Below are 26,312 nucleotides of genomic sequence, written 5' to 3'. Positions count from 1 at the left end.
CCCTGTCTGGGAAGTGAGAAGCGCCTCTCCCCGGCCTCCCCGTCTGGGATGTGAGGAGCGTCTCTGCCTGGCCCTCCATCATCTAGGATGTGAGGAGTGCCTCTGCTCGGCCACCCATCATCTGGGATGTGAGGAGCGCCTCTGCCCGGCTGCCCTGTCTTGGAGGTGAGGAGCGCCTCTGCCCAGCCGCCACCCCGTCTAGGAAGTGAGGAGCGTCTCTGCCCGGCCACCCCATTAGGGATGTGAGGAACGCCTCTGCCCGGCCGCCCTGTCTGGGAAGTGAGGAGCGCCTCTGCCCGGCCGCCCCGTCTGGCAAGCGAGGAGCGCCTCTGCCCGGCCGCCCCGTCTGGGTGGTGGGGAGCGCCTCTGCCCGGCCGCCCCTTCTGGGAGGTGAGGAGCACCTCTGCCCAGCTGCTCCATCTGGGAGGTGGGGAGCGCCTCTGCCCGGCCGCCCCGTCTGGGAGGTGAGGAGCGCCTCTGCCCGGCTGCCCTGTCTGGAAGGTGAGGAGCGCCTCTGCCCGGCCACCCATCGTCTGGGATGTGAGGAGCGCCTCTGCCCGGCCGCCACCCCATCTAGGAAGTGAGGAGTTCCTCTGCCCGGCTGCCCCGTCTGTGTAGAAGTGAGGAGCGCCTCTGCCCGGCCGCCCCGTCTGGGATGTGAGGAGCATCTCTGCCTGGCCGCCCATCATCTAGGATGTGAGGAGCGCCTCTGCTCGGCCACCCATCATCTGGGATGTGAGGAGCGCCTCTGTCCGGCCGCCACCCCATCTAGGAAGTGAGGAGTTCCTCTGCCCGGCCACCCCGTCTGGGAAGAAGTGAGGAGCGCCTCTGCCCGGCCGCCCCGTCTGGGAAGCGAGAAGTGCCTCTGCCCGGCCGCCCCATCTGGGAAGCGAGGAGCGACTCTCTCCGGCTGCCCCGTCTGGGAAGTGAGGAGCGCCTCTGCCCGCCTCCCGTTGGGATGTGAGGAGTGCCTCTGCCCGGCCGCCCCATCTGGGATGTGAAGAGCGCCTCTGCCCGCCGCCCCGTCTGGGAGGTGGGGAGTGCCTCTGCCCGGCCGCCCCGTCTTGGAGGTGAGGAGCGCCTCTGCCCGGCCGCCCATCGTCTGGGATGTGAGGAGCGCCTCTGCCCGGCCACCCCATCTGGGAAGAAGTGAGGAGCGCCTCTGCCCGGCCGCCCCATCTGGGAAATAGTGAGGAGCGTCTCTGCTCGGCCACCCATCATCTGGGATGTGAGAAGCGCCTCTGCCCGGCCACCCCGTCTGGGAAGAAGTGAGGAGCGCCTCTGTCCGGCCGCCCCGTCTGGGAAGCGAGGAGCGACTCTCCCCGGCCGCCTCGTCTGGGAAGTGAGAAGTGCCTCTGCCCGGCCTCCCCGTCTGGGATGTGAGGAGCGCCTCTGCCTGGCCGTCCCATCTGGGAAGCGAGGAGCGCCTCTGCCCGGCCGCCCCGTCTGGGAAGCGAGGAGTGCCTCTGCCCGGCCGCCCTGTCTGGGAAGCGAGGAGCGCCTCTGCCCGGCCGCCCCGTCTTGGAGGTGAGGAGCGCCTCTGCCCAGCCGCCACCCCGTCTAGGAAGTGAGGAGCGTCTCTGCCTGGCCGCCCATCATCTAGGATGTGAGGAGCGCCTCTGCCTGGCTGTCCCATCAAGGATGTGAGGAGCGCCTCTGCCCAGCCGCCCTGTCTGGGAGGTGGGGAGCGCCTCTGCCCGGCCGCCCATCCTCTGGGATGTGAGAAGCGCCTCTGCCCGGCTGCCTCGTCTGGGATGTGAGGAGCGCCTCTGCCCGGCGCCCTGTCTGGGAGCGAGGAGCGCCTCTGCCCGGCCGCCCCGTCTTGGAGGTGAGGAGCGCCTCTGCCCAGCCGCCACCCCGTCTAGGAAGTGAGGAGCGTCTCTGCCAGGCCGCCCATCATCTAGGATGTGAGGAGCGCCTCTGCCTGGCTGTCCCATCAAGGATGTGAGGAGCGCCTCTGCCCAGCCGCCCTGTCTGGGAGGTGGGGAGCGCCTCTGCCCGGCCGCCCATCGTCTGGGATGTGAGAAGCGCCTCTGCCCGGCCGCCTCGTCTGGAAAGTGAGGAGTGCCTCTGCCCGGCCGCCCTGTCTGGGAGGTGAGGAGCGCCTCTGCCCGGCCACCCATCGTCTGGGATGTGAGGAGCACCTCTGTCCGGCCGCCACCCCATCTAGGAAGTGAGGAGCGCCTCTGCCTGGCCACCCCATCTGGGAAGAAGTGAGGAGCGCCTCTAACAGGGGCACTGTGCCTCTGCCCGGCCGCCCCGTCTGGGATGTGAGGAGCGCCTCTGCCCGGCCGCCCCATCAAGGATGCGAGTAGCGCCTCTGACCGGCCGCCCCGTCTGGGAGGTGGGGAGCGCTTCTGCCCGGCCGCCCCGTCTGGGAAGAAGTCAGGAGCGCCTCTGCCCGGCAGCTCCGTCTGGGATGAAGTGAGGTGCACCTCTGCCCGGCCGCCCCGTCTGGGAAGCGAGGAGCGCCTCTGCCCAGCCACCCCGTCTGGGAAGCGAGGAGCGCCTCTGCCCGGCCGCCCCGTCTGGGATGTGAGGAGCGCCTCTGCCCAGCTGCCCCGTCTCGGATGTGAGGAGCGCCTCTGCCCGGCCGCCCTGTCTGGGAAGCGAGGAGCGCCTCTGCCCGGCCGCCCTGTCTTGGAGGTGAGGAGAGTCTCTGCCTGGCCGCCCATCATCTAGGATGTGAGGAGTGCCTCTGCTCGGTCACCCTCATCTGGGATGTGAGGAGCGCCTCTGCCTGGCCGCCCCGTCTTGGAGGTGAGGAGCGCCTCTGCCCAGCCGCCACCCTGTCTAGGAAGTGAGGAGCGTCTCTGCCCGGCCGCCCCATCAGGGATGTGAGGAACGCCTCTGCCCGGCCGCCCCGTCTGGCAAGCGAGGAGCGCCTCTGCCCGGCCGCCCCGTCTGGGTGGTGGGGAGCGCCTCTGCCGGCCGCCCTTTCTGGGAGGTGAGGAGCGCCTCTGCCCGGCCGCCCCGTGTGGGAAGTGAGGAGTGCCTCTGCCCGGCTGCCCTGTCTGTGTAGAAGTGAGGAGCGCCTCTGCCCGGCCGCCCCGTCTGGGATGTGAGGAGCATCTCTGCCTGGCCGCCCATCATCTAGGATGTGAGGAGCGCCTCTGCTCGGCCACCCATCATCTGGGATGTGAGGAGCGCCTCTGTCCAGCCGCCACCCCATCTAGGAAGTGAGGAGTTCCTCTGCCCGGCCGCCCCGTCTGGGAAGAAGTGAGGAGCGCCTCTGCCCGCAGCTCCGTCTGGGAAGAAGTGAGGAGGCCTCTGCCCGGCCGCCCGTCTGGGAAGTGAGGAGCGCCTCTGCCCGGCCCCCGTGGAGTGGGGCCTCTCCCGGCCGCCCCGTCTGGGAAGCGAGAAGTGCCTCGCCCGGCTGCCCTGTCTGGGAAGCGAGGAGCGACTCTCTCCGGCCGCCCCGTCTGGGAAGTGAAGAGCGCCTCTGCCCAGCCGCCCCGTCTTGGAGGTGAGGAGCGCTCTGCCCGGCCACCCATCGTCTGGGATGTGAGGAGCGCCTCTGCCCGGCCGCCCCGTCTGTGTAGAAGTGAGGAGCGCCTCTGCCCGGCCGCCCCGTCTGGGAAGAAGTGAGGAGCGCCTCTGCCCGGCCACCCCATCTGGGAAATAGTGAGGAGCGTCTCTGCCTGGCCGCCCATCATCTAGGATGTGAGGAGCACCTCTGCTCGGCCACCCATCATCTGGGATGTGAGGAGCGCCTCTGTCTGGCCGCCACCCCATCTAGGAAGTGAGGAGGGCCTCTGCCTGGCCACCCCATCTGGGAAGAAGTGAGGAGCGCCTCTGTCCGGCCGCCCCGTCTGGGGAAGCCCTCCCCCCCCGTCTGGGAAGAAGTGAGGAGCGCCTCTGCCCGGCCGCCCCATCTGGATGTGAGGAGCGCCTCTGCCCGGCCCCGTCTGGGGGGGGCCCCGTCTGGGATGTGGGAGCCCTGCGCCTCGGATGTGAGTAGCGCCTCTGACCGGCCGCCCCGTCTGGGAGGTGGGGAGCGCCTCTGCCCGGCCGCCCCGTCTGGGAAGTGAGGAGTGCCTCTGCCCGGCCGCCCCGTCTGGGAAGAAGTGAGGAGCGCCTCTGCCTGGCTGCCCCGTGTGAGATGTGGGGAGCGCCTCTGTCTAGGAGGTCTACCACAGAGGCCAGAAGCAATGTGGGGGCTGGACATGGTGGCTCTCGCCTGTAGTCCCAGCACTCTGGAAGGCCGAGGTGGGTTGATCACTTGAGGCTAGGGGTTCGAGACCAGCCTGTCCAACATGGCGAAACATATGAAAAATACAACAGACAAACCCACCAACCAACCCAGCGACAACAAAACAGGTCTACCCTGGGGTCATACTCTAATTTTTTCTATTATTTTCCTCCCTTTCTGATCCTTTATCCCACTTTGTTTTTCTTCCTCTTCCTTCTCCTTCTTCTTTGTCAAATAGAGGATTGAGTTATTATCATTGATCTATACAAAGTCCGTCTCTCATTTATTTTCTTTAATTCCCACCCCCCATTTCTATTCCCCGTCTTCCCATGTGCACCCTTCCTAATATGTTTGATATGCATCTTTTTGTATGTATTTTTAGAAAATTTTGTTTTGTGTGCAAAAAAAAAATTAATGATAAAAGAAAAAAAATCTTTCAGAAGAACATTAATTGCTAGCTCATATGCAGTTTGTGATTTAATGAAACATTTTCCCTACTCAATCACAGCCTTCTGGACAGATATTTCTTGGACACATTTGATAATTCCAAATAATATCTTTCAAAAGGCAAAATTTGTGGCTTTTTACCATATAAACACATAGAGAAGACTGTTATTGATTCTAGCCATTGTTAATCCCAGTGAATCATTCTTCTTCAAATTGCTTTAGGAAATAATGAGTGGTGTTGGTTAGCAATAGATTCTATTAAACAGAGACTTTCATACTGCATTTCAGAACTTTTCTGGCATAGTACTTGAATATAGTACAGTACCTCTCATCAACTAAGCTCTTGAAATTTACTGTTCTGAAAATTTTTCAAAATTGTGGCAAATTTATTTTGTTTATTGGTAATAGGAATGCCTTTAAACCATATGCCGGGCCCTATTTATTGTAATTAATTCTCAATGTGCTATCATGAGTTCATCAAATAGATGATTGAGCAGATTCTCAAAACAATAGTACTGAGGATTAAGAACCCAGTCAGGAAATAATAAATTGTAATTTTCATGCACATTTCTCCGATTTGTCAATTTTAAAAGCTTAGATAATGCACTCACTGTGGCCATGTCAATGGAAGCTGTTGCCTCATCCATAATAAGAATGCTGCTTTTGCGGACAAAGGCCCTGGCAAGGCAAAATAGCTGTCTCTGTCCAACGCTAAAATTCTCCCCACCTTCAGTGACAACCGCATCTAAATCAGAGAAAGAAGCAAGGATTTCACTAAAGAAATGCTACTAACATTTACCTTGGACAAAATCATGAAAAACACATTACGTTGTATGACAGCATGATGGATATCACTTAGTGCTGGTGCAAGGACTTCATACTAGAACACAAAGAGGAACTCCACTTTGGGAAAACGAAGATGTTCCTAAATTATCTCATTTATGACAATAGGTAGTGAATTACCTGTGATAGTAGGATATAAAACATTTTGAAGACAGAAAGACCTTGGAAATTATTTAATTATTTAATACAATTCCCTTAGGAGATTACTTAATATAATTACCTAAGGCCCAGAGAGATGAAATGGCTTGCCCAAAGTCACATTTAGCTTACTTGGTAAGATACAGAATATTCTCAACTCTAATTTCACTTCTCTTTTCATTATACCATCTTTCTGGACTGTAAGTACCAAGTGGATAAGGACTGGGTTTGTTTTTGTCAGAATGTCCCTAGTACTGCGGTATCTTACACAAGAGCTGAATAACACACTGTTGTATGGATAAACGAATATGTCCTCATTATCCTTTTCTTTTTTTTTTGGTTTCCATCTACATTTCATAAACTGTACTATTGTGAGTTTAAGAAAAATTCTGTTTCCAAATGTCTTTTTTTTTTTTTAGAATTCAAACACCTTTCCCTGATGTCCTGGGGGAAATTTCTATTGATTATATTCTAATGGTATCAAAGTCTTACGATTTGTCATGATTGGAAAATAGGTATTTATTCTCCAAATTCTAATTTACATATAAGAGGATGCTGGAGATAAGGAATGTTTCCACCAAAGCTGGCCTGAACCAAATCTTCATTAAGCAACTGGTCATCTTTACTAAGATGATGAGCACAATATTCAGTCGGTTACATAATGTAAATACAATCCCCTGTTGCCTGTGCTGTACCATAACCCCAAAACACTATGCCCACAATCTAAACAGGTGCATGCAGGTCTCATGTTAATGAAGAGGACTAGAAAGATGCAACTGTCTGTTTTTCCAAATATTAATGGTGAGAGAGGGGATCTCTAAATGCCAAGAGAGAAAGCTCTATAAGCATGTATTAATTTCTCAAGTAGACTTGCTGGGCTTTCCACAGGAGACATCAAAAAACTGTCATGGGAGCTAGGCATAGTGGGGCACCTATAGTCCTAGCTACTCAGGAGGCTGAGGTAGGAGGATCACTTGACCCCAGGGATTAGAGGGTGTAGTATGCGATGATCATGCCTGTGAATAGCCACTGCACTCAAGTCTGGGTAACATAGCAAGAACTTGTCTCAAAGAAAAAATCATTATCGAAAGTTCATCCAGAGTTCTGGAATTACTTTCACAACCTGACCCTGGCAAGTCAATAAAACATTCCTTAAAGACATGCTGTCTTAACTTTTGTTTGTGGCATACTTTCTCCTTGGAACTTAATTAAAATAATAAAATGTAGTGTTTTTGAGTTGGCCCTCCTTTTCAAATAAACTAACAGATAAACATAATTTTATTTTGTAGGTTGATTTTTTAAAAACTAGATGCCAAACACCACAATTTGGCAACTATATATTGTATATTAAATTTAGAATATCAATCAACTATTATCTTTCCTATTGCTTTCTTAGATGAGTTAAGATGTTAAGGAAGCAAAGTCAAAAATTATACATGTTCCTTTTAATGAGTTAAAGATAGTATGAACTCTCTGTGGTTTCAATAATCACATTCATGCTGTCATCATTTATTTGTCAGGCATTGTACAACCTCTAGGACTGAATTTTTATCAGTGACTGAGTACATGTTGTGTTCTTTACACAAGTGTTTAAAATTGATACTGCCTCAAGGCAATGCAAAACAATGTCTTCAAACACAAAGAAAATTATGTTATATAAATAAAAAGAATTTTCCCTCCTGGCAGCAGAGAAAATGGCTACTAATGTGGCAAAATTGCCTTTCCCTAAGTGGTGCCAAAGACTTAAACCTAACAGCTCCTGCAATCCTCCCATTCATTTCCTGATGGTAGGTGATCAGATAGGTCAACTGAGAAAGAATAACTACAGGGAAACATCCATTACAATGACCTGTACCCACCAATTGTGAAAAGGTGGCAGAGATAAATGTATTAATTGGAACATTTTGGAGTAGTCACATAGAACAGAATTTGTTATTGGGTTCACCCTCTTGTACCCCATTCAAAAACATTAGATTTTGAAATATTCTAATAACTTTTAGGATATTATTTTAAATATAAGGGGATTTAACACTAAAGTTATGTGATTATAGCATAAAATGTAGATAGACATATGTAGGATTAATGGCATATATAAAAAATAAATATGCTATTTAGAAAATATACCTAGACCTCCTGGTAGAGATTTGACCATATTCTTCAGCTGAGCAATTTCTAAGGCTTCCCAGAGTCTGTCATCTGTGCATTTGCACTCTGGATCTAAATTAAATCTGCAGGGAAAAATTAGTTAATTAGTCAATAAGTGAAAATAGAGAAACTTTTATGTATATTTGCTTATTGCTTTTCTTTCCTTACAATGTAAGTTCCATTTGTTTTGGTTACTGCTGTATATTCAGCACCTAGAACAGTGCTCAAAGCAGTGCAAGCACTGAATTCATGCTTGATGAATGAATGCATGATCTTAATAGTATAAAAAATTGTCTTGATGATATTATAAAATTTATATACATTATATCATATTACCAAGTTTGTTATCTAGATCCATTGGCTCCAAACTATGCTTAGTATAACCCAAGTAGTATCTAGCAAAATATTCCTGCAGGACTGATGCTACATACATACATCTCTATGGGAACATATGACACTATTTTAGATAAGCTGTGCTGCATCACTAACAATAGTAGTGTACTGGTCCATTCTCATGCTGCTATAAGGATATACCCGAGACTGGGTAATTTATAAAGAAAAGAGGTTTAATTGACTTACAGTTCTGCAGGGCTGGGGAGGTCTCAGGAAACTTACAATCATGGTAGAAGGGGAAGCAAACATGTCCTTCTTCACATGGTGGCAGGAGAGAGAAGTGCTAAGCAAAGCGGGAAAAGCCCCTCATAAAACCATCAGATCTCATGAGAACTCACTCAATATTATGAGAACAGCATGGGGGTAACCGCCCCCATGATTCAATCACCTCCTATTGAGTCCCTCCCATGACACTTGAGGATTATGGGAACTACAATTCAAGATGAGGTTTTGGTGGGGACATAACCAAACCATATCAAGTAGTATTCATAATAAATATATTTGGAGATATAAATTCACTATGGTATTGCTAAATTACTTGACACAACCAGTTTTAAAGTAGTTTTACAACTAAATACTAGGCAATCTTACATACATTTCTTCTTTACAATAAAGAGTAATTAGTAAAAGGAGGTGGCAAACACTTCTTTGTAATTAAGTAGATGGAGGTTAGGAGCAAGACAGAACAAAATATGGTCAAATGAGAGATGTGATCTGGGGGACAATGCTGATATCATTTTGCTCTGTGTACCCACCCAAATCTCATCTCGAATTGTAATCCTCACGTGTCCAGGGAGGGACCTGGTAGGAGCTGATTAGATGATTGGGGCAGTTTCCCCCATCCTGTTCTCATGATAGTCAGTGAGTTCTTATGAGATTCGACGGTTTTAAAGTGTGGCAGTTCCCCCTTCACTCTCCCTCTTTCCTGGCACCATGAGAAGATGTGCCTTGCTTCCCCTTTGCCTTCCGCCATGATTGTAAGTTTCTTGAGGCCTCCCCAGCCATGAAGAGCTGGGAGTCAAACCTCTTTCCTTTATAAATTACCCAGTCTCAGATCATTCTTTACAGCAGTGTGAAAACAGACTAATACAGATGCCAACATGGACTTTGGAATCAGGCAAACTTCAGTTGGAATAGCAGTTCTTCCACTTACTAGGTATACAAACTTGGTTTAAGTTACAGCTTGAGTTTCAAAACCCTCATTTATAAAATGGAGATAATATCTACCCTAGAGTAACGGTTTGAGAATTTAATCATAATATATTTAAAGCACCTAGCAGATGGTTGATATCCCCCCCACCTTTTTTTTTTTTTTTTTGGTGGGAAACCCTGAACCAGGTATGAAGACTGTAGCAGCTTTATTCATAGCAATTTTGGCTGAAGTAAAGTCGTAAGGGGTGGAGGGGTAGGTAAACGGATTAACCAAAGTCAGAATATCTGCTGAGGTCAGGCCAGACACACAAGTTAGACTGAATATCTATGAGATAGAACACCTTAGAAATGTCTGCCAAGCATCACCATTCTCAAGTATTGAGGAAAAAGTGGCTTTTATAGAATCAAACTGAAAGGGATGAAGATCTCCTGGAAACATAATTTTATAGGTTAAGTTACAACTCTAGGCTTTTCCAATCCAAATTGTTGGATGGCATATTTGATTTTATTGTCTTGATATCAGTTCACTCATACCTGAAAAATGACTCTGAGTAAAACCTTTCTATGAGTCAAAGGCTAAATTCTGAGGCATACAGATGTTTGCTAAATATGTTACCTACCTAATGGAACCACTGAATAGTATTGGATCCTGCAGAATGATTGAAAGTCTAGAACGTAGTGTGTGCAGTGGTAATTTGGAAATGTCTATCCCATCAATGACAATTTTTCCTGTTAAGGAGAAACAGAAGTTACACACACATAGTAAAATCACAAGTAAAATAATATTTGTTTACAAATTGAAAGTTATTTCCCAGTTAAGGGTTGAAATTCAGGAGACTCACTTTTCCATTTAAGCATGTGGTGATTCCTCAAGTATCTAGAACTAGGAACACCATTTGACTCAGCAATCCCATTACTGGGTATATACCCAAAGGATTATAAATCATTCTACTTGAAAGACACATGCACATATGTTTATGGCAGCACTGTTCACAATAGCAAAGACTTGGAACCAACCCAAATGCCCATCAATGATAGACTGGATTAAGAAAATGTGGCACATATACACCGTGGAATACTATGCAGCCATCGAAAAGGATGAGTTCATGTCCTTTGCAGGGACACGGATGAAGCTGGAAACCATCATCCTCAGCAAACTAACACAGGAACAGAAAACCAAACACTGCATGTTCTCACTCATAAGTGGGAGTTGGACAATGAGTACACATGGACACAAGGAGGGCAACGTCACACACTGGGGCCTGTTGAGGGGTCAGGGGTTAGGGGAGGGATAGCATTAGGAGAAATACCTAATGTAGATGATGGGTTGATGGGTGCAGCAAACCACCATGGCACATGTATACCTATGTAACAAACCCGCACGTTCTGCACATATACCCCAGAACTTAAAGTATAATAAAAAAAATCATGTGTCTCTAAAATATATACATGTTTGGTGGTGATTTTTCTTTCTTATGTATTTCTCCTAAAGGAATTCAGAGTTTTTATTGTTTATGTGATCATACCAACCAAAAAGTATTTTTATCCCTTACTGAGTCCTTTTCCTTCTAGCATTCCCTTTATCCCCCTCACTTTATTTCTCTCCATGGGATTTATCAGAATCTGATATTCTATATACTTTTACTTATCTTTTTTTATTGTCTGTTCTCCAACTAGAATATAGGCTCTTTAAAAACCAGGATCTTTGTCATTCACTCCTGTATTGATTTAATAGTACAATGCATTACAAATAGAGAAGTAAATTCTGTGATATGAATATCAAGTTTTAATAAATTTCTCCATATTGCATATGGACTTATAGAGATTTTAGTGCAGTGTTGATGTTGTTTCTCCACCATGATATATGCAGTTAATCATATAACTTTTGTGCAGAGACCATATTGCCCTGTGAGATAAGATGTCAGGCTCAGAATGGCAGCTGCAGTCCTTTCACCAGATAGATTTAGAGCAGGCAAGGGTGATTAGCTTAATCTATGTCTTTCAGGAATAATAGATCAGAAATAATAAATTAGGTATTAAAATCCTAATAGCCTATGGCTATTAAAAAGAGAATACATCATTGACAGTTCACATGGGACCTGAAATCATGTGTCTGGACTCATGAGGATCAGGCTAACCTAAAATGATCAGTCATAAACATAGTGTTTTAATGAGAAATGTCAATTGATTTTTGATCACTTAATTGCCTTATAACTTTAATCCCACTGAAAGTCCTTAAGGCATCTGTGCATTATTACTAGCCATGGAAAAAATAAGCTGCTAACTTAGTGACAGAAGTTTACCTTGTTCCTGAATCTGAACCCCAAAGAAATTACATTTACTATAGTTCCATGTTGTTGTTCATAAATTGACCTCTTTATCTCACAGAGCTGTTGTGTAGATTAAATTCAATAATATAAACTGTCAAGTACAATAAACATGCAAAGTACTATAATCATCGTAATCATTACAGGTAATAATAGTAAGCACTCCTTGTACTGTCAAGTACAATAAGTTTGGCCAAATTCATTGCTGGATCCTCTTTCATTCAAGATACTTTATGTGCTGGCCTATTTATAGGCCACTTCATAGACTACATAATGTGACTTTTTTAAAAAAAAGATTAAGTTATTTCTACGCTCTTGTGTATCGTATTATTAATAATATGGTGGATGAATGTGTATGTTTTGTGTATGTTGTTATCATGAGCTTTATCACTTTGCAGCAAAGGTTGCCTCCTCACAAAACGGTCAATGTCCTTAAACCATGTTGTTAAGCAGATGATGGTAAGAGTCATGTACCAAAATCTAAAATGCAGATTACTTACCTCCTTGTACTTTTTTCCTTTGTTGGAAAGAGACATATATTTAGTCTAAAGGAAGCAAGGCAGTTGTCCTCCTTCTTTCTTTCTCTTGAAATTCCACCTCCACCTACTGCTATTCAAGGTGGGTGGCCTTGTTTTCATTTTACAAGTTTATTAAAATGCTCTAGCAATAATGTATAGACATGAGTTTAAGGCTCATCATTTTATTTCCCCAATTCTATGTCCTTTATTTACTTTTGAGCTGTTTATTTGGGATATCTGCCTTGAACCATGTGTAGAGCACAAACTCCTTATAAATATTTGCTTTTTATTTCTGCAGGATTAGGTAAATTGATGTTTTTTAAAGGAAAGCACCACATGGCCACTTAAAAAATTTAGTTAGCAACTCACCATCAAATATATCAACCATTCTGAAGAAAGCCAGAGATAACGATGACTTCCCACTGCCAGTGCGACCACATATGCCCACCTATGAAAACAGGTGTCACTCACAGAGGACTCAGACAAAGGACAGAAGATTAGCTTAAGTTTTGTTTTTTAACTTAAGATATTATGATAAAACTGTAATTATGTTTAAATAATTACATTATAGTTATCATTTTTTCTTAGGTCTACATTATGAATTATTATCAAGATAAAAACAGGCTGGGCACAATGGCTCACACCTGTAAACCCAACACTTAGGGAGGCTGAGGCGGGTAGGTCACTGGAGGCCAGGAGTTCGAGACCAGCCTGGGCAATATTGCGAAAACCTGTCTCTACAAAAAATACACAAATTAGCTGGGTGTGGTGGTGTGTGCCTGTAGTCCCAGCTACTCGGAAGGCTCAAGTGGGAGGATAGCTGGAGCCCAGGAGGTCGAGGCTGCAGTGAGCCATGATCACGCCACTGCGCTCCACCCTGGGTGAAAGAACAAGACCCTGTCTCAAAAAATAAAAAATAAAAATATAAAAACAGTTCTTACCAAATCTTCTATGATTTCATTCTATTTGTTTTTATTTTCATGTGATTGCCTTGCTTTTTCTTCATGGCTTTTTTTTTTTTTTTTACATTTAGTATATTATTGGACTAACAAATAATGATTCCATGTTATCTTAGAAGTGATAGTTTTATAACAAAAAGTAGAATGATTCCATTTTCTTCTGCTCACTTGTTCTTTTTACAATAACTAAAAGAAGTCATTTGGGGACTAGAGTTATTATGAATGCAAAGGTCCCCAAGGGGATGGCTATTATGGCCAGGAGTCAGAAGACAGAAATTTTTAAAAACATGCCTATTGTTGACTTTTCTGATCTTCATGGGAGACTAGTGAATTACAGTGTGACTTGGAGAACATGTACTGTAGTCTGATCCTATCTCTCCCTTTTTTCTTTTATGCAGATAATTTGACCTACACCAGGTAGGGAATATTATGTGAGCCCAGTGCGAATATACTTACTTGGCTGGGAGGTATGAAGAGCTTAGGTAGTAAAAAAGCAGACTCCATCAGAGGTTTTATGTATACAACAAATCAAATGCAGTGATTTCATACCTTTTGTCCAGGTTTGATGTAAGCCTTGACGTGCTTAAGAACAGGTTTCAGATTATTTTCATATCTGACACACAGATCATGTATCTTGATCTCCCCTTCTTGTGGCCAATGTTCTGGAACTTGAGAAGGATCTGGAGGATGGGATCGGGAAATAGATAATAGGCAGATAGAGATTGATGTAGAAAGAAATGTATACATACTTAAATACATTTATACATATATATGTTTTTTCTAAATTTAAAGTAATACTGAACCAAACTATGTGACAGGTTTTTTTTAAATTTAAATCATATTCAAATAAACACCTTTTGATTAAGCACTTTTAAGACAGTTTTTTTAGTGTTTGTCTTTGGAGCCTTAACCATCATCATCATTCCGTCACTCAATTCTATTCAAAGTGGACAGAGATATTTCATTTCTGAATTGATTTATTTGTTCAGTCAGTTGGTCATTAAACACTTAGGTGCTTTAAATGTGAGAGGTGCTCTGCAAGGTGCTGGGAATATGGAGACGAAAGACACAGCTCGAGGTGCTTGCTGTGTCCTTGGGGAAGTGTCCAGTAGGTCAGCACCTACAGTACTACATGGAGGCCCCATGATGAAGGCAAACTACAGTGCTCTGAGAGCATGGATGGTGCTAACCTCGGAGGTCCAGGAGGGCTCCAAGAGGAAACAGTGCCTGAGATGAATCTTAAAGGATGGGAGATGGGGAAATTTATTTTAAATATATGTACATAGGAGAATAAAAAGGAAAAGAAAGCCTAGCATGTTAGTGTGGCCAGAGTAAAAGTGGTGCAGGTGGATGACAAGAAATGAGACATGATAGATGGGCAAGGGTTGGCTAATGAAGGGGCTTATGATCGTAGCAAGTTTTCTGGATTTTGTCCTTGAAGAGCTAGATGGCTGTTGAAAAATTTAGGTAAAGGAATGCCTTTTAAGCTTGGAGATTTGCACTTAATGAAGATTATTCTGTCCTCAGTATTGAATTTCCTGACAGTACTATCCTAGCAAAGTTGGGAATCTCAGTCCGTATTTTAAGATCCAAATTTTTTGACATCTAAGTTAGTAACATCTTGAGAAAGAGAATATAATAGTTTATAGTTTAGGTCAACAATTAATGTAATAAAGCCCAAATATTTTTATAAGTCTCTTTAAATATCATTAAATAAGTATCTGTTTGGACTCTGGTTTTATCCAAGAACTTTCAGGCCTAAATAGTCACATCTTTTCAGGTGTACATAATCAAGCAAAGCCAAGATGAGAGAGAGTTTTCTGGATATTGAAGTGGAAAGCAAAAGCAGAAACAACAATGTGCCCAACACATACTAATATTTGTTTAAAATAAATATTTAAGTGAAACAAACAATATTTAGAGCAATACCCATTGTGCCTTCATAGTTCTCTGACTCCATAGTCAGGAAACTGTTCACCTTCTTCACTGCACCCATCTGGACCTCCAGGTCAGCCAAGTTCCTCACAACCCAATTCAAATAATTGGTTATCTGTGTCAGGTGATTAAAAAAATTTTTTAAAATAAATTAAAGTAAGAAATTGTGGTTAATCACTGGAAATTTTGGAACGAGATAACTCGGACCATTAGTGTACATGTGTGATACAACTCATAAGTGCTACAGAATATTAGAGGCCAAGAAGAATGTCATGTGATATATCAGCAAAGAAGGTGTCTGGTCCCTTCAAGGGTCCGTAAGTGTCATTATTTTGTGAACTGTCCTGAATTCCCTGCATGATGGATAGTGGTATACTCTTCTGTTTGCACTTATCTCATGTATATTCACATTCATTGTAGGCTAGTCCCCAACTGGGTTGTGTACAACTCAGGACAGGGATCCCAAACAGCTTGGAGAGTACTCTGACCACAAGATCTGAGAAGTTCTTAAAAATTGGTTCACAATGCTAGAAATGAATCCAAACTGTCCTATAAAGCTGGGTTTGGGCCCCAATCTGCTATTATTTGCAAGATGTAATCTTGTTATAAATTTAAACCTTTCCTCTAACGTTCATGAATAAGAGTTGATAATAACTATAGTAGACCCTCCAACATTGCACAAAATGAGATATTTTTCCCTTTATTTCTTCTAAAAAAATGGATACATATGCAGAACATGCAGGTTTGTTACATAGGTATACGTGTGCCCTGATTGTTTGCTGCACCTACTGACCCACCCTCTAAGTTCCCTCCCATCCCACCCACCCCCCAACAAGCCCTGGTATGTGTCATTCCCCTCTCTGTGCCCATGTGTTCTCAACATTCGACTCCCATTTATGAGTGAGAACATGCGGTGTTTGGTTATCTGTTCCTCTAATATTTTTATCCATACCTACCGTAAGTGCATACAGAAGACCCAAGCCTACCAATCCAGAATTCGAAGACCCACTAATGGATGCTATAGATGCAGTGAGGACAATGCAAGCTCCCAGATAATCCTTTGAAAAAGCAAGAGAAAATGTTAAAAGGTTACTCCCAAGTTCTTAAACCAAATATTTCAATCAATTTACAGAGGTGATCACTAAGAGAATACACATCATTCCATGTGTGTCCTGTTAAGTTTCAGAGGAAGAATACCTAAGATGTAGAAGAATAATAGCTTGCAATATTAGAGCTGGAATGGAGAGTGATTCCATGCTCTCACTATATATATGTGTGTGTGTGTGTGTATATATATATGTATGTGTATGTGTGTGTGTATATATATATATGATATGGGTTCAGAGAAGTTAAACACCTTGCCAGAAGTTAAGCTACAATTGGTGGCACAACGAGGATCAGATGTAGGGTTTACTTTTTTTTTTTTTTTTCCGACTTTCTACTGCATTATGTTCCCAGACAAGCAGTTATTTTTGGACCTGGTTTTCTAGCTCGGATTTCATGTGTGCTTATGTCAGGATTGTGATTAGCTCCTTTGTGTCGTGTAGTGAGGCCCTTCCAGAAATTTATCTGTGGTTAACTTGTTGGGATTTGTATTAAGTTCATGCAACAGTAACAGTAAAACCCACAATTACTTTGGCTCCAACCTAGTATTTGAACTTTTTGTCAACTACCTGGGCTCAGAGTCTGGGACACTAAACCTACAGATTTCATGTAAATAAGAATAAGCACTATGTTTGCTCAGACAATACAAGTATGGACATGTCTTAATGTATTCAAATAGTGTATGATTCAATTATAAACTCTTTTCCAAAATTAAGACAATTCTTTAATAACAGCCGTAGATTCAAATAAAAGATGGGAACATCTGTCCATTTCCTAACGCTTTCTTTTTATCCCATTTCCCAATGTTCTTAGGTATTGTTCTGTCTCATCATTCAAAAAAGAAATTCTAAAAACTTCTCATGTTAATGTGTCACACATCCCCAAAGCAGGTAGAATTTCAGATATGCTCACTTTCTAGAATTATCTCAAGTCTCATCCCACTGATAAACTCCTTCTCTAGACAGATTTGTCTCTGGTGCCTCAAAACAAATCTCACAGCTAGATGATAACACACTAATGACAGTAATGGAATGTTGAACATGCTGAAGTCAAAGAATGAAGATGTTTCTCAAATGAGCTCACATGTGTACATTCCTGTCTCTTTTAAAAACTGCTCCAAAGATCAAACTGTTGGAGAACAACCAATGATCCCAGTCTTGGAATCAAAATCTGGGTTCAGACACTGACTTTGCCAGTTACTAGTTAATGAGCTTGGACAAGCAACTTAAAACCCTCTGAGACTCAATTTCTTCCTTGGAAAATAGAAATGATACTTAATTCACAAGGATTTTTAAAGGAATAAAAATGTTAAATACCAGTTAGATTTCCCCATCTCCACATACCAGAATGTCTTTTTTTTCCCCTTTGGATACTTTTCAAATGTTTAAAGCAAACTTAAAAATTTGTATGCATCATAAAACATCAAAGGTTAAAGCAGGCACTAAAATTTAATTCCATATTGATGCTCATGATCTTTACAAAGATTAAAGGAAAAAAATCACATAGAGTTAATCCTTTGAGGCAATAAATTCCACAGAGGTAGTAAATACTTTTTTGATTGCCTCTTCTGATGTATCCTTTTGTTAACAACTTGCCACACCCCTACTAGACTGTTCTTTCTCTTTTCCTCTTTATTTGAATTAACTACGTGGATGCAGAGAATAACCAGTCTGGACTGTTCTTCTGCAGTTTATACATGCCAAAGTGCTCCCAAATACTTCTAAAATATTTACAGCAATAGGAATTTTTTCCTTTCAGCCATTTTATGTAAAGTTAATACTTTCAAATTTATGTTATACATTTTTATTTCCATATTATTTTTTCTAAAAGTCTCATAGAGTTTCTGTAATAAGTTGCAGAAAGTAAATTAGTACCAGAAAATCCTTCCAGCAAGGTATGTCTGGCTTGACATTAAAAAAAAAAATGTCATCTGGCTTCTGAGAAATTTCTGTGAGTGGTGTATATGTTAAGAGTTTGAGGCAAGGTACTTCTTTCATTAACTTCTATTCTCTACCTCCTGCCAGCTGACTTCATCCATTCATTCATACATTCTTTAAAAAATGTAAGTCAGGTCATATAACTCCCCTGTTTAGAATTAACAGTGCCTTCCTATTATACTTATAATACATTCAAACTCAGATGGATGACAAAGCCTTATATATATAGCCTATATATATATATAACCTTATATATATAGCCTATATATATATAGCCTTATCCAGACTATATGTCTGGATTTTGTACCCTGTCTACTGTGACCTCATCTGAGATTACTTTCCTTCTCCTTCACTATACTCCAACCACACTAGCCTTTTTCCTATTCTTGGGAATACATCAACTTTGTTTCTGCCAATGACTGCCTGAAATGCTTGTCGATAGGTCTCTGATACCTGGCTCCTTCCCATCATTTGAGGTGCAACTCAAACATCACCTCCTTGGAAAAGTCTTCCTTTCTTGGTTCCTAACTCCAGTCCTGTGGCTCTTCTCTATCCCATTGTCTTGTTTTATTTTCCTCAAAGCACTCCGAAGTGTATGAAATGATCTTATTTGCTTATTTGTTTACGTGGTTATTGTCTATCTACTCTCAATAGAATCTACATTCCATGAGGACAGGGTCTTTGAATTTTTACCATTATTATCTCCAGCAATAGGAATAATGCTAAATACACTGATTGTAAAGCTTCAGTACTTGTTTGTGGAGTAAATGACTAGATAAATTCACCCCTTCATAAAACATTCACTGTGTTTTTCTATGAGCTGACTATTTTCCAACTTAGAACTTCTCCCAACTTTGCTTTTAGGATTTGTATGAATCATTTAAGTCTCTACCAATCTCATTTCCAGATTTTAAGAGCTGAACACGTAAAGATACTACAAGCGTACATTTTTTGATAAGGTGGGAAGTCCAACACCAAGTTTTATAATCTTTTAACTCCCATGTCCATTTAGAACTGTAATATGACTGTCTCTTAAAAAGCTTTGCTATGTTTAAGTGTTATGAGTTATGTCCTTTTCTCAAGTGAAAAGTACTTTTACCTAAGCCATGAATTTCATCATTCAGTTCCAAATTATTATATATATATATTTTTTACTATTTTAATTGTGAGAAAAAAACTCACAAAATGCTGTTGCTGTGTTTTTTATAAAGAACAGATTTGGACAAAATAGAACAAGGTCATAGCTGACTGAAATATCAAAAATCACTGGGTCTAAATAAATGGAAATTAAACAGTAGGGGTAATATGAATATAAATATAATAAAGGAAATGTAAAACATGCAGTCAATTTCTATTAAGTTTAGTTTACTATAGAAATCTTTGTATTCTATATTGGGCTCCTGAATTTACCCACTGAAAAGAATGACATGGTAGGTTCAATTAGAAGATAATTTAAACTATTTTCTATTGAATTAAAATGATAATTCTGGTAACAGGTAGGTAGTCTTATTCTGGCAAAAGGGCCAGCAAAAGAAGTGAAAACAGATGATGGGAGAAAAAGGAGAAGACTCATCAATAAGTTGTAGTCAATATATATTTTCTGGGCCCCTTTCACGTGGTTAATGTTTTCAAAACTACTTGTATAATTTTCAATATGATCACTAGATATTATTAGTTATTAGGCCAGCAATCCAAATATGCTCAAATTCATATATTAAAATGTTTTAGAAATGTTATTTTTGACCCTTCAGCAAAAGAAAGGCATAGCTTTTTGAGGTACATTTTATAGCAAAAATTTTCAGAAGAGGAACTGATTTTCAAAATCTACAATCAACTAAATTCAAATAGATATTATAGCTTCAAAGCCAATATATCTATAGTTTAGTATCTATAACAAAGTTATTTTATTATAAAAATATTTTTAAACTTTCTTTTTAAAGAAAAAGCCATTCAGGCTGTCTTTTAATTTTGCTAACTAGATACTTTCCAGCTCACTGCTGGATTACTACCACTGCTAAAAACTGTTTTGTTTTTTTTTTCTAAAGTACTGGAAATATTTTAGAGACTACTGATCAGAATTTTATCTTGATTTGCATAAGGGACGAAGCTCCTTTGTGTACTACACTTTTCAAAAAATATACAGCAAAATCACTAAATTTCAATCACTTCTCTTCAAATATTACAGTAGTATAGAAATGTGAAATTAATAGCTAACATAAAAGCTTTTGTGGCCAGACGCAGTGGCTCATTCCTGTAATCCCAGCACTTTGGGAGGCCGAGGCGGTCAGATCACGAGGTCAGGAGATCGAGACCGTCCTGGCTAACACGGTGAAACCCCATCTCTACTAAAAACACAAAAAATTAGCTGGGTGTGATGGTGGGCACTTGTAGTCCCAGCTACTCGGGAGGCTGAGGCAGAATAATCGCGTGAACCCGGGAGTCAGAGGTTGCAGTGAGCTGAGATCATGCCACTGCACTCTAGCCTGGGTGACAGAATGAGACTCTGTCTCAAAAAAAAAAAAAAAATGCTTTTTTTTTAGGTCTCCGATGTTCACTTCTTTTACTGTTAAACTTAACAAGCTTAATGAATCACAAAGTGACCCTACGGTTACATCTTTCCATTCCTCTGCAAATATGTGAGTAGCAAAACGGCTTAGAGGCAATAAACTAAGAAAGGAGGAGCAGATGGTCTGCATAACTTTCACAGAAGACAGCAAATACTTAGGGATCACTAATAGCATTTATTCTACTGCTATAGCCTTACACATCCTAAGCAATCTACTCAGTGAAAACCACCTTCCATCCAAATGATACAATGAAATGGGAGATTCAACTTAGGAAACAGAAGTTACAACATAGATGAATTATCTACGTTCAAAAGAGGGCTTTTATCTGAAGAGTAGTAAATTATAACTTCCATCAATTTTGCGAATTCAATACTCCCCACCAGAAGATTCCCATGTCGAAAGAGAGGTCTCTTTTCAGATTTCTAGTGATTCAAAGACATCTATCTACATTTGGAATTATAATAAAAACTGTAATTCTCTATAAAGCAGCCTTGTAAATAGTTAATAGCAACCAAAAAGTATGTGATCCCTCTCCTTCATATAACACTCAGGAGTACATTATGGTACCACTGGGTGTCTGCAAGAATATACTAGGGCCTCCAAATTACGAAATCACTGCATCCCTGTCTGTCATCGAATTGTGAACACACAAAAAAGCAGTGTTGTCTCACAAAATAGACTCTTGTGCAAGCTCACCCTAAAGACCCTTTTCACTTTAGCCTGTTGACTCTAAAGTCTTTATTTTTGGCTTCTTCATGTGAATTTTCTTTTATCCTTCCACCACACAGCAAGACAAAGCCTTGGAAAGACAGCCTTTAGATAAAGTTACACCATTTTTGCACCTGAAAACACCAATGCCAAAGAACCGGAGTTGTTTAGTGCAAAGGGATGAAGAGAAAACACAGTGCTGAACGAGAGGACGCAAGCAGCAATCAGAGTTTAGGCTATAGTGACACATCGCACTCAACTGCGGCTGGCTTCACTTGGCACCCAGAGGAAAAACAGTTCCCTCTGCTGCCAAAGCAAGTCCGGTAGCCAGCAACAGTCTAGCCGCTTTCTACCAGCCAAATTATTTTATTCTTTTAGTCTCTTGTCCTTTTATGATTTGAGTGTGTTATGGCCTTTATTTTTTTCCCAATTCAAAATGAATATGAAATGAATATGGTGGGCAAGGCTAGATCTTCCATAGGGAAAACTGCGCAGACAAAGAGGATAAATCATGATTGTCTTAACTCTTACTTAAGGTGACTGGGAAAAGAAAAGAAAGCTCTGTATTTTTTTAAAAACATAAACAATTATTTTGAGATATGTTCCATCAATATCTAGTTTATTGAGAGTTTTTAGCTTGAGGGGTGTTGAATTTTATGGAAGGCCTTTTCTGCATCTATTAAGATAATCATGTGGTTTTTGTCATTGGTTCTGTTGATGTGATGGATTACGTTTATTGATTTGCGTATGTTGAACCAGTCCTGCATCCCAGGGATGATGCCGACTTGATCGTGTTGGATCAGCTTTTTGATGTGCTGCTAGATTCGGTTTGCCAGTATTTTATGGAGGATTTTTGCAATGATGTTCATCAGGGATCCTGGCCTGAAATTTTCCTTTTCTGTTGTGTCTCTACTAGGTTTTGGTATCAGGATGATGCTGGCCTCATAAAATGAGTTAGGGAGGAGTCCCTCTTTTAGTATTGTTTGGAATAGTTTCAGAAGGAATGATACCAGCATCTCTTTGTACCTCCAGTAGAATATGGCTGTGAATACATCTGGTCCTGGGCTTTTGTTGGTTGGTAGGCTACTAATTATTGCCTCAATTTCAGGACTTGTTACTGGTCTATCCTGGGATTCGACTTCTTTCTGATTTAGTCTTGGGAGGGTGTATGTGTCCAGAAATTTATTCATTTCTTCTAGATTTTCTAGTTTATTTGCGTAGAGGTGTTTATTGCATTTTCTGATGGTAGTTTGTATTTATGTGGGATTAGTGGTGATATCCCCTTTATCATTTTTTATTGTATCTATTTCATTCTTCTCTTTTCTTCTTTATTAGTCTGGCTAGCAGTCTATCTATTTTGTTGATCTTTTCAAAAAACCAGCTCCTGGATTCATTGATTTTTTGAAGGGTTTTTTATGTCTCTATCTCAACATATGAAAAAAAGCTCATCATCACTGGTCATTACAGAAATGCAAATCAAAACCACAATGAGATACCATCTTATGTCAGTTAGAATGGCGATCATTAAAAAGTCAGGAAACAACAGATGCTAGAGACGATGTGGAGAAATAGGAATGCTTTTACACTGTTAGTAGGAGGGTAAATTAGTTCAACCATTGTGGAAGACAGTGTGGCCATTCCTCAAGGATCTAGAACCAGAAATACCATTTGACCCAGCAATCCCATTACTGAGTATATACTCAAAGGATTATAAATCATTCTACTATAACGATACATGCACACATATGTTTATTGCAGCACTGTTCACAATAGCAGAGACTTGGAACCAACCCAAATGCCCATCAATGATAGACTGGATAAAGAAAATATGGCACATATACACCATGGAATACTATGCAACCATAAAAAAGGTTGAGCTCATGTCCTTTGTAGGGACATGGATGAAGCTGGAAACCATCATTCTCAGCAAACTAACACAGGAACAGAAAACCAAACACTGCGTGTTCTCTCTCATAAGTGGGAGTTGGACAATGAGAACACATGGACACAGGGAGGGGAACATCATACACTGGGGTCTGTCAGGGGGTGGGGGGCTAGGGGAGGGATAGCATTAGGAGAAATACCCAATGTGGATGACGGGTTGATGGGTGCAGCAAACCACCATGGCATGCATATACCTATGTTACAAACGTGCATGTTCTGCATATGTATCCCAGAACTTAAAGTATAATTTAAAAAAAAGAGATAAACAAAAATTGGATGACGTTCAGAGAACTTCCCAAATTCAACAAAAGGTATTTCTACTCTGGTTTCTCTCTCTTCTTTCTTGAGATTTTCTGTCAATAGCAGTGACATGGCTTTGGAAAGTTAAAACTAGGCATAAAGAGGAAGGGAGGGGAAACATAGCCACAGAAAGCAATGATATCATGTTTTCTCCTGTTTCCATTATGGCTCTGAGTCCATGAATTAGAGTTGGTGAAATCTGTGTGAAGAAATCCTGCTTGCCTCTTCTAATTTATGCCCAATGAAGTGACCTTCTGTATACCATTTTGGTTGCATTCCTGCTCTGGGAACTCTAAGAATATTTGCTAGAAGCAGATATTTATGTGAACTTGCTGAGTAATACGACAAAGAGGGGGTTGTGTTGATACCATAGATAAGATCAATGCAGATTTACTGGGCCAAATAGAAATTTTCATTACTTTTTTATAAAAAAGACTTACAAGGCAGAATATATCCAGCTGTGGGGTATAGAGAACAGTTCACACCCTAGTCTCCAAGGTCCTGTATCTCAACTTCATTTTTCTCACACAAGATCCAGTTATTCCAAACTAAAATTCTGTCTCCAGTGATGGGGACAGGCCCACAGAAACACAGTAGTAATGAGGTCATTTATATGTGCACAATTGAGAGAAAAGGTTATTTTCCAGGAGAAGTCATTTACCTTATTTAACACTTCTACTGTGGCAAACGTTCTTGGATTATAGTATTTATATTTAAATACACCTGGTTCCAATGAAAACTCTCAGTTCACTCAGAAGAGCAGAGCGACAGTGAATCTGACTCGTCTCACAATGGATCTCTGAGATTGTCTAGAGGGGTGTGTATGTGTGCATGTGTACACGTGTTTATCCATATAAAGTTACTGACATATAAATACAATGGATGGAGGCAAATCATACACAAAGGACCTTGAACCTTGACTTCTGTCAGCAGATATGCCTGGAACCTTGCAATAAATCAACAAACGTTTCTTGCCAAAATATATCTTTGCCCATCGGAAATGAAAATAAAATACTCCTTAATCTTTTGTATTAATTTTTAAGGGAGAGTTCTAGTAATAAGACTAGATTGCAAATCTTGGAAGGATTCTAATACACAGAAAGCAAGGAGAAGACATAGTAACAAATGTATTACAAAGTAACCAAATGAATGGCCTGTTCTGCCCTTCCTGTTTCAAGTGTCAGTATTTTGTTTTTTGCAGGTGGAATTCAAGATATAGAGACTATGATATTTAGACAGGTTCAACTGCTTTTTCACATGGGGGGTTAAAGTATTGGGTTATGAGTCAAACTAAACTAAACCATTTTGAGTTTGGCTGCTGTTCCTTTCTAATTTTTCCTGACCTTCCCTTTCTTGGCAGTCTTAAGGCTCTAATATCTAGTCTTCTGGCAATGAGAACAGAGCATACGGTTTGCTTGAAGATTCTTGTTCAACACTTATCCGTTAACCTGACAGCAGGAAGTGCTAAAGAGCAGCAACAGGAGTCGGTCAGACTCTCACCTCAAGTCCAAGGCAAATATGCTTCCCCTAAAAGACATACTTGGTCTTCAAGTTCAGGAAAACCAGATACAAAGGTAACTGCTAACATTTCTCCCTTATGTTTTCGGGACATTCTTTCAGTAAGCTATTTCATCAGTAATTATATTATTCATATATGATTTTTTACCTTATAGAACAACAGAAATTACACACACACACACACACACACTCACATATCAAAACAAGGAATTAAAGCAAGGAATTATGGAATTATGGTTTGGATAGGGTTTGGGAATAATGTTTTGGTTTTGTGATAAATCCTAAGTAACACTTCACTTGCCTTTATTTATCTATATGTAATTCCCAAGAAACTCTGCCCTGCCTTCTTCCAACTGTCACAGCTACCTGGAGGGAATTTATCAGCAACCAATACTTCCAACAAAACTTTGTGAAAAATAACTATGCTGTGCTGTTGAATAATTTCTACATAATGACTAATATAGTTGTAGAGAATCTCTGTAAACCAGTGAGAAATCATGATAACAAAAGCTCACAAAGATGTCCAAGATTCTAGGTTAATCTGTATCCATCAACTACCCAGATTTTAATTTGGGCTCCTTCATTTCTACCCTGTTAAATTCCCTTTACCATCTTCCCTCTCTTTTCTGTTGTGTTTTGAAAGAAAGCCTATATGTTAGTGAAACGCAATTAGTGGAAATAAGATTCTCTCGATAGTAGAGATAAACATGCTTTTTCTTTTCAAAACTGGCAAATACCTATTTAAAAAATTACACTCAACTCACCATTACCATAAAAGTAGCTTATCCATGTTCCCGATTGCACAGACTACAAACTATATTCCTTGCCTTCTGGAATGTCTTTCTCATCTCTCCTACTGGATACTCCAGCTCATTGGCTTATGAACCCCCTACCAGGGCAGGTACCATTCATTATTCATTCATGCATGCATTTGAAAGACATTTCTTGAATGCATTTGCCAATCAGTGTAGTAGAGGATTTATGTTACTTTTAATCCAATGCCCATACAAGGTACAAGGTACAATTCTTATTTTATAGATGAGGAACTGGGACTAAAATTAACTTGCTAGACCAAGTCTGTGTGATGCCAAAGCTTGTGCTTGTTCTTTTACATTATGCAAGACAGAAGGCAACAGATGATTAACTGTAGTTTTCTACATTTTGTACTAACATGACCCTCCACTG

At 41.7% G+C, this 26,312-nt stretch overlaps 1 protein-coding gene and 1 long non-coding RNA gene across 2 annotated transcripts in view; one reads left to right on the top strand and one right to left on the bottom strand.

Moving 5' to 3' along the window:
• The window catches only part of ABCC9 (ATP binding cassette subfamily C member 9), a 150,621-nt gene that overhangs the window by 9,584 nt on the left and 114,725 nt on the right, over window positions 1-26,312 (bottom strand). The window contains exons 32-38 of the mRNA XM_030804745.1: window positions 16,006-16,107; window positions 15,044-15,164; window positions 13,664-13,794; window positions 12,525-12,603; window positions 9,931-10,039; window positions 7,745-7,848; window positions 5,251-5,384 (exon numbers count right to left, since the gene is read on the bottom strand). Of these exons, the coding sequence (XP_030660605.1) occupies window positions 5,251-5,384; window positions 7,745-7,848; window positions 9,931-10,039; window positions 12,525-12,603; window positions 13,664-13,794; window positions 15,044-15,164; window positions 16,006-16,107 (780 nt within the window). The remainder of the gene's footprint in view (window positions 1-5,250; window positions 5,385-7,744; window positions 7,849-9,930; window positions 10,040-12,524; window positions 12,604-13,663; window positions 13,795-15,043; window positions 15,165-16,005; window positions 16,108-26,312) is intronic.
• LOC115832916 lies at window positions 505-4,036 on the top strand. The gene is made up of 3 exons (XR_004028318.1): window positions 505-540; window positions 2,095-2,133; window positions 3,991-4,036. It is a non-coding gene; the product is annotated as an uncharacterized LOC115832916 (long non-coding RNA).

Source organism: Nomascus leucogenys, chromosome 23 (assembly GCF_006542625.1).
Source record: "Nomascus leucogenys isolate Asia chromosome 23, Asia_NLE_v1, whole genome shotgun sequence".
In the NCBI taxonomy this organism is placed as follows: Eukaryota; Metazoa; Chordata; class Mammalia; order Primates; family Hylobatidae; genus Nomascus; species Nomascus leucogenys.
The sequence above is the reverse complement of the archived record's forward strand: the minus strand, read 5'-3'. Positions and strand labels throughout refer to the sequence as shown.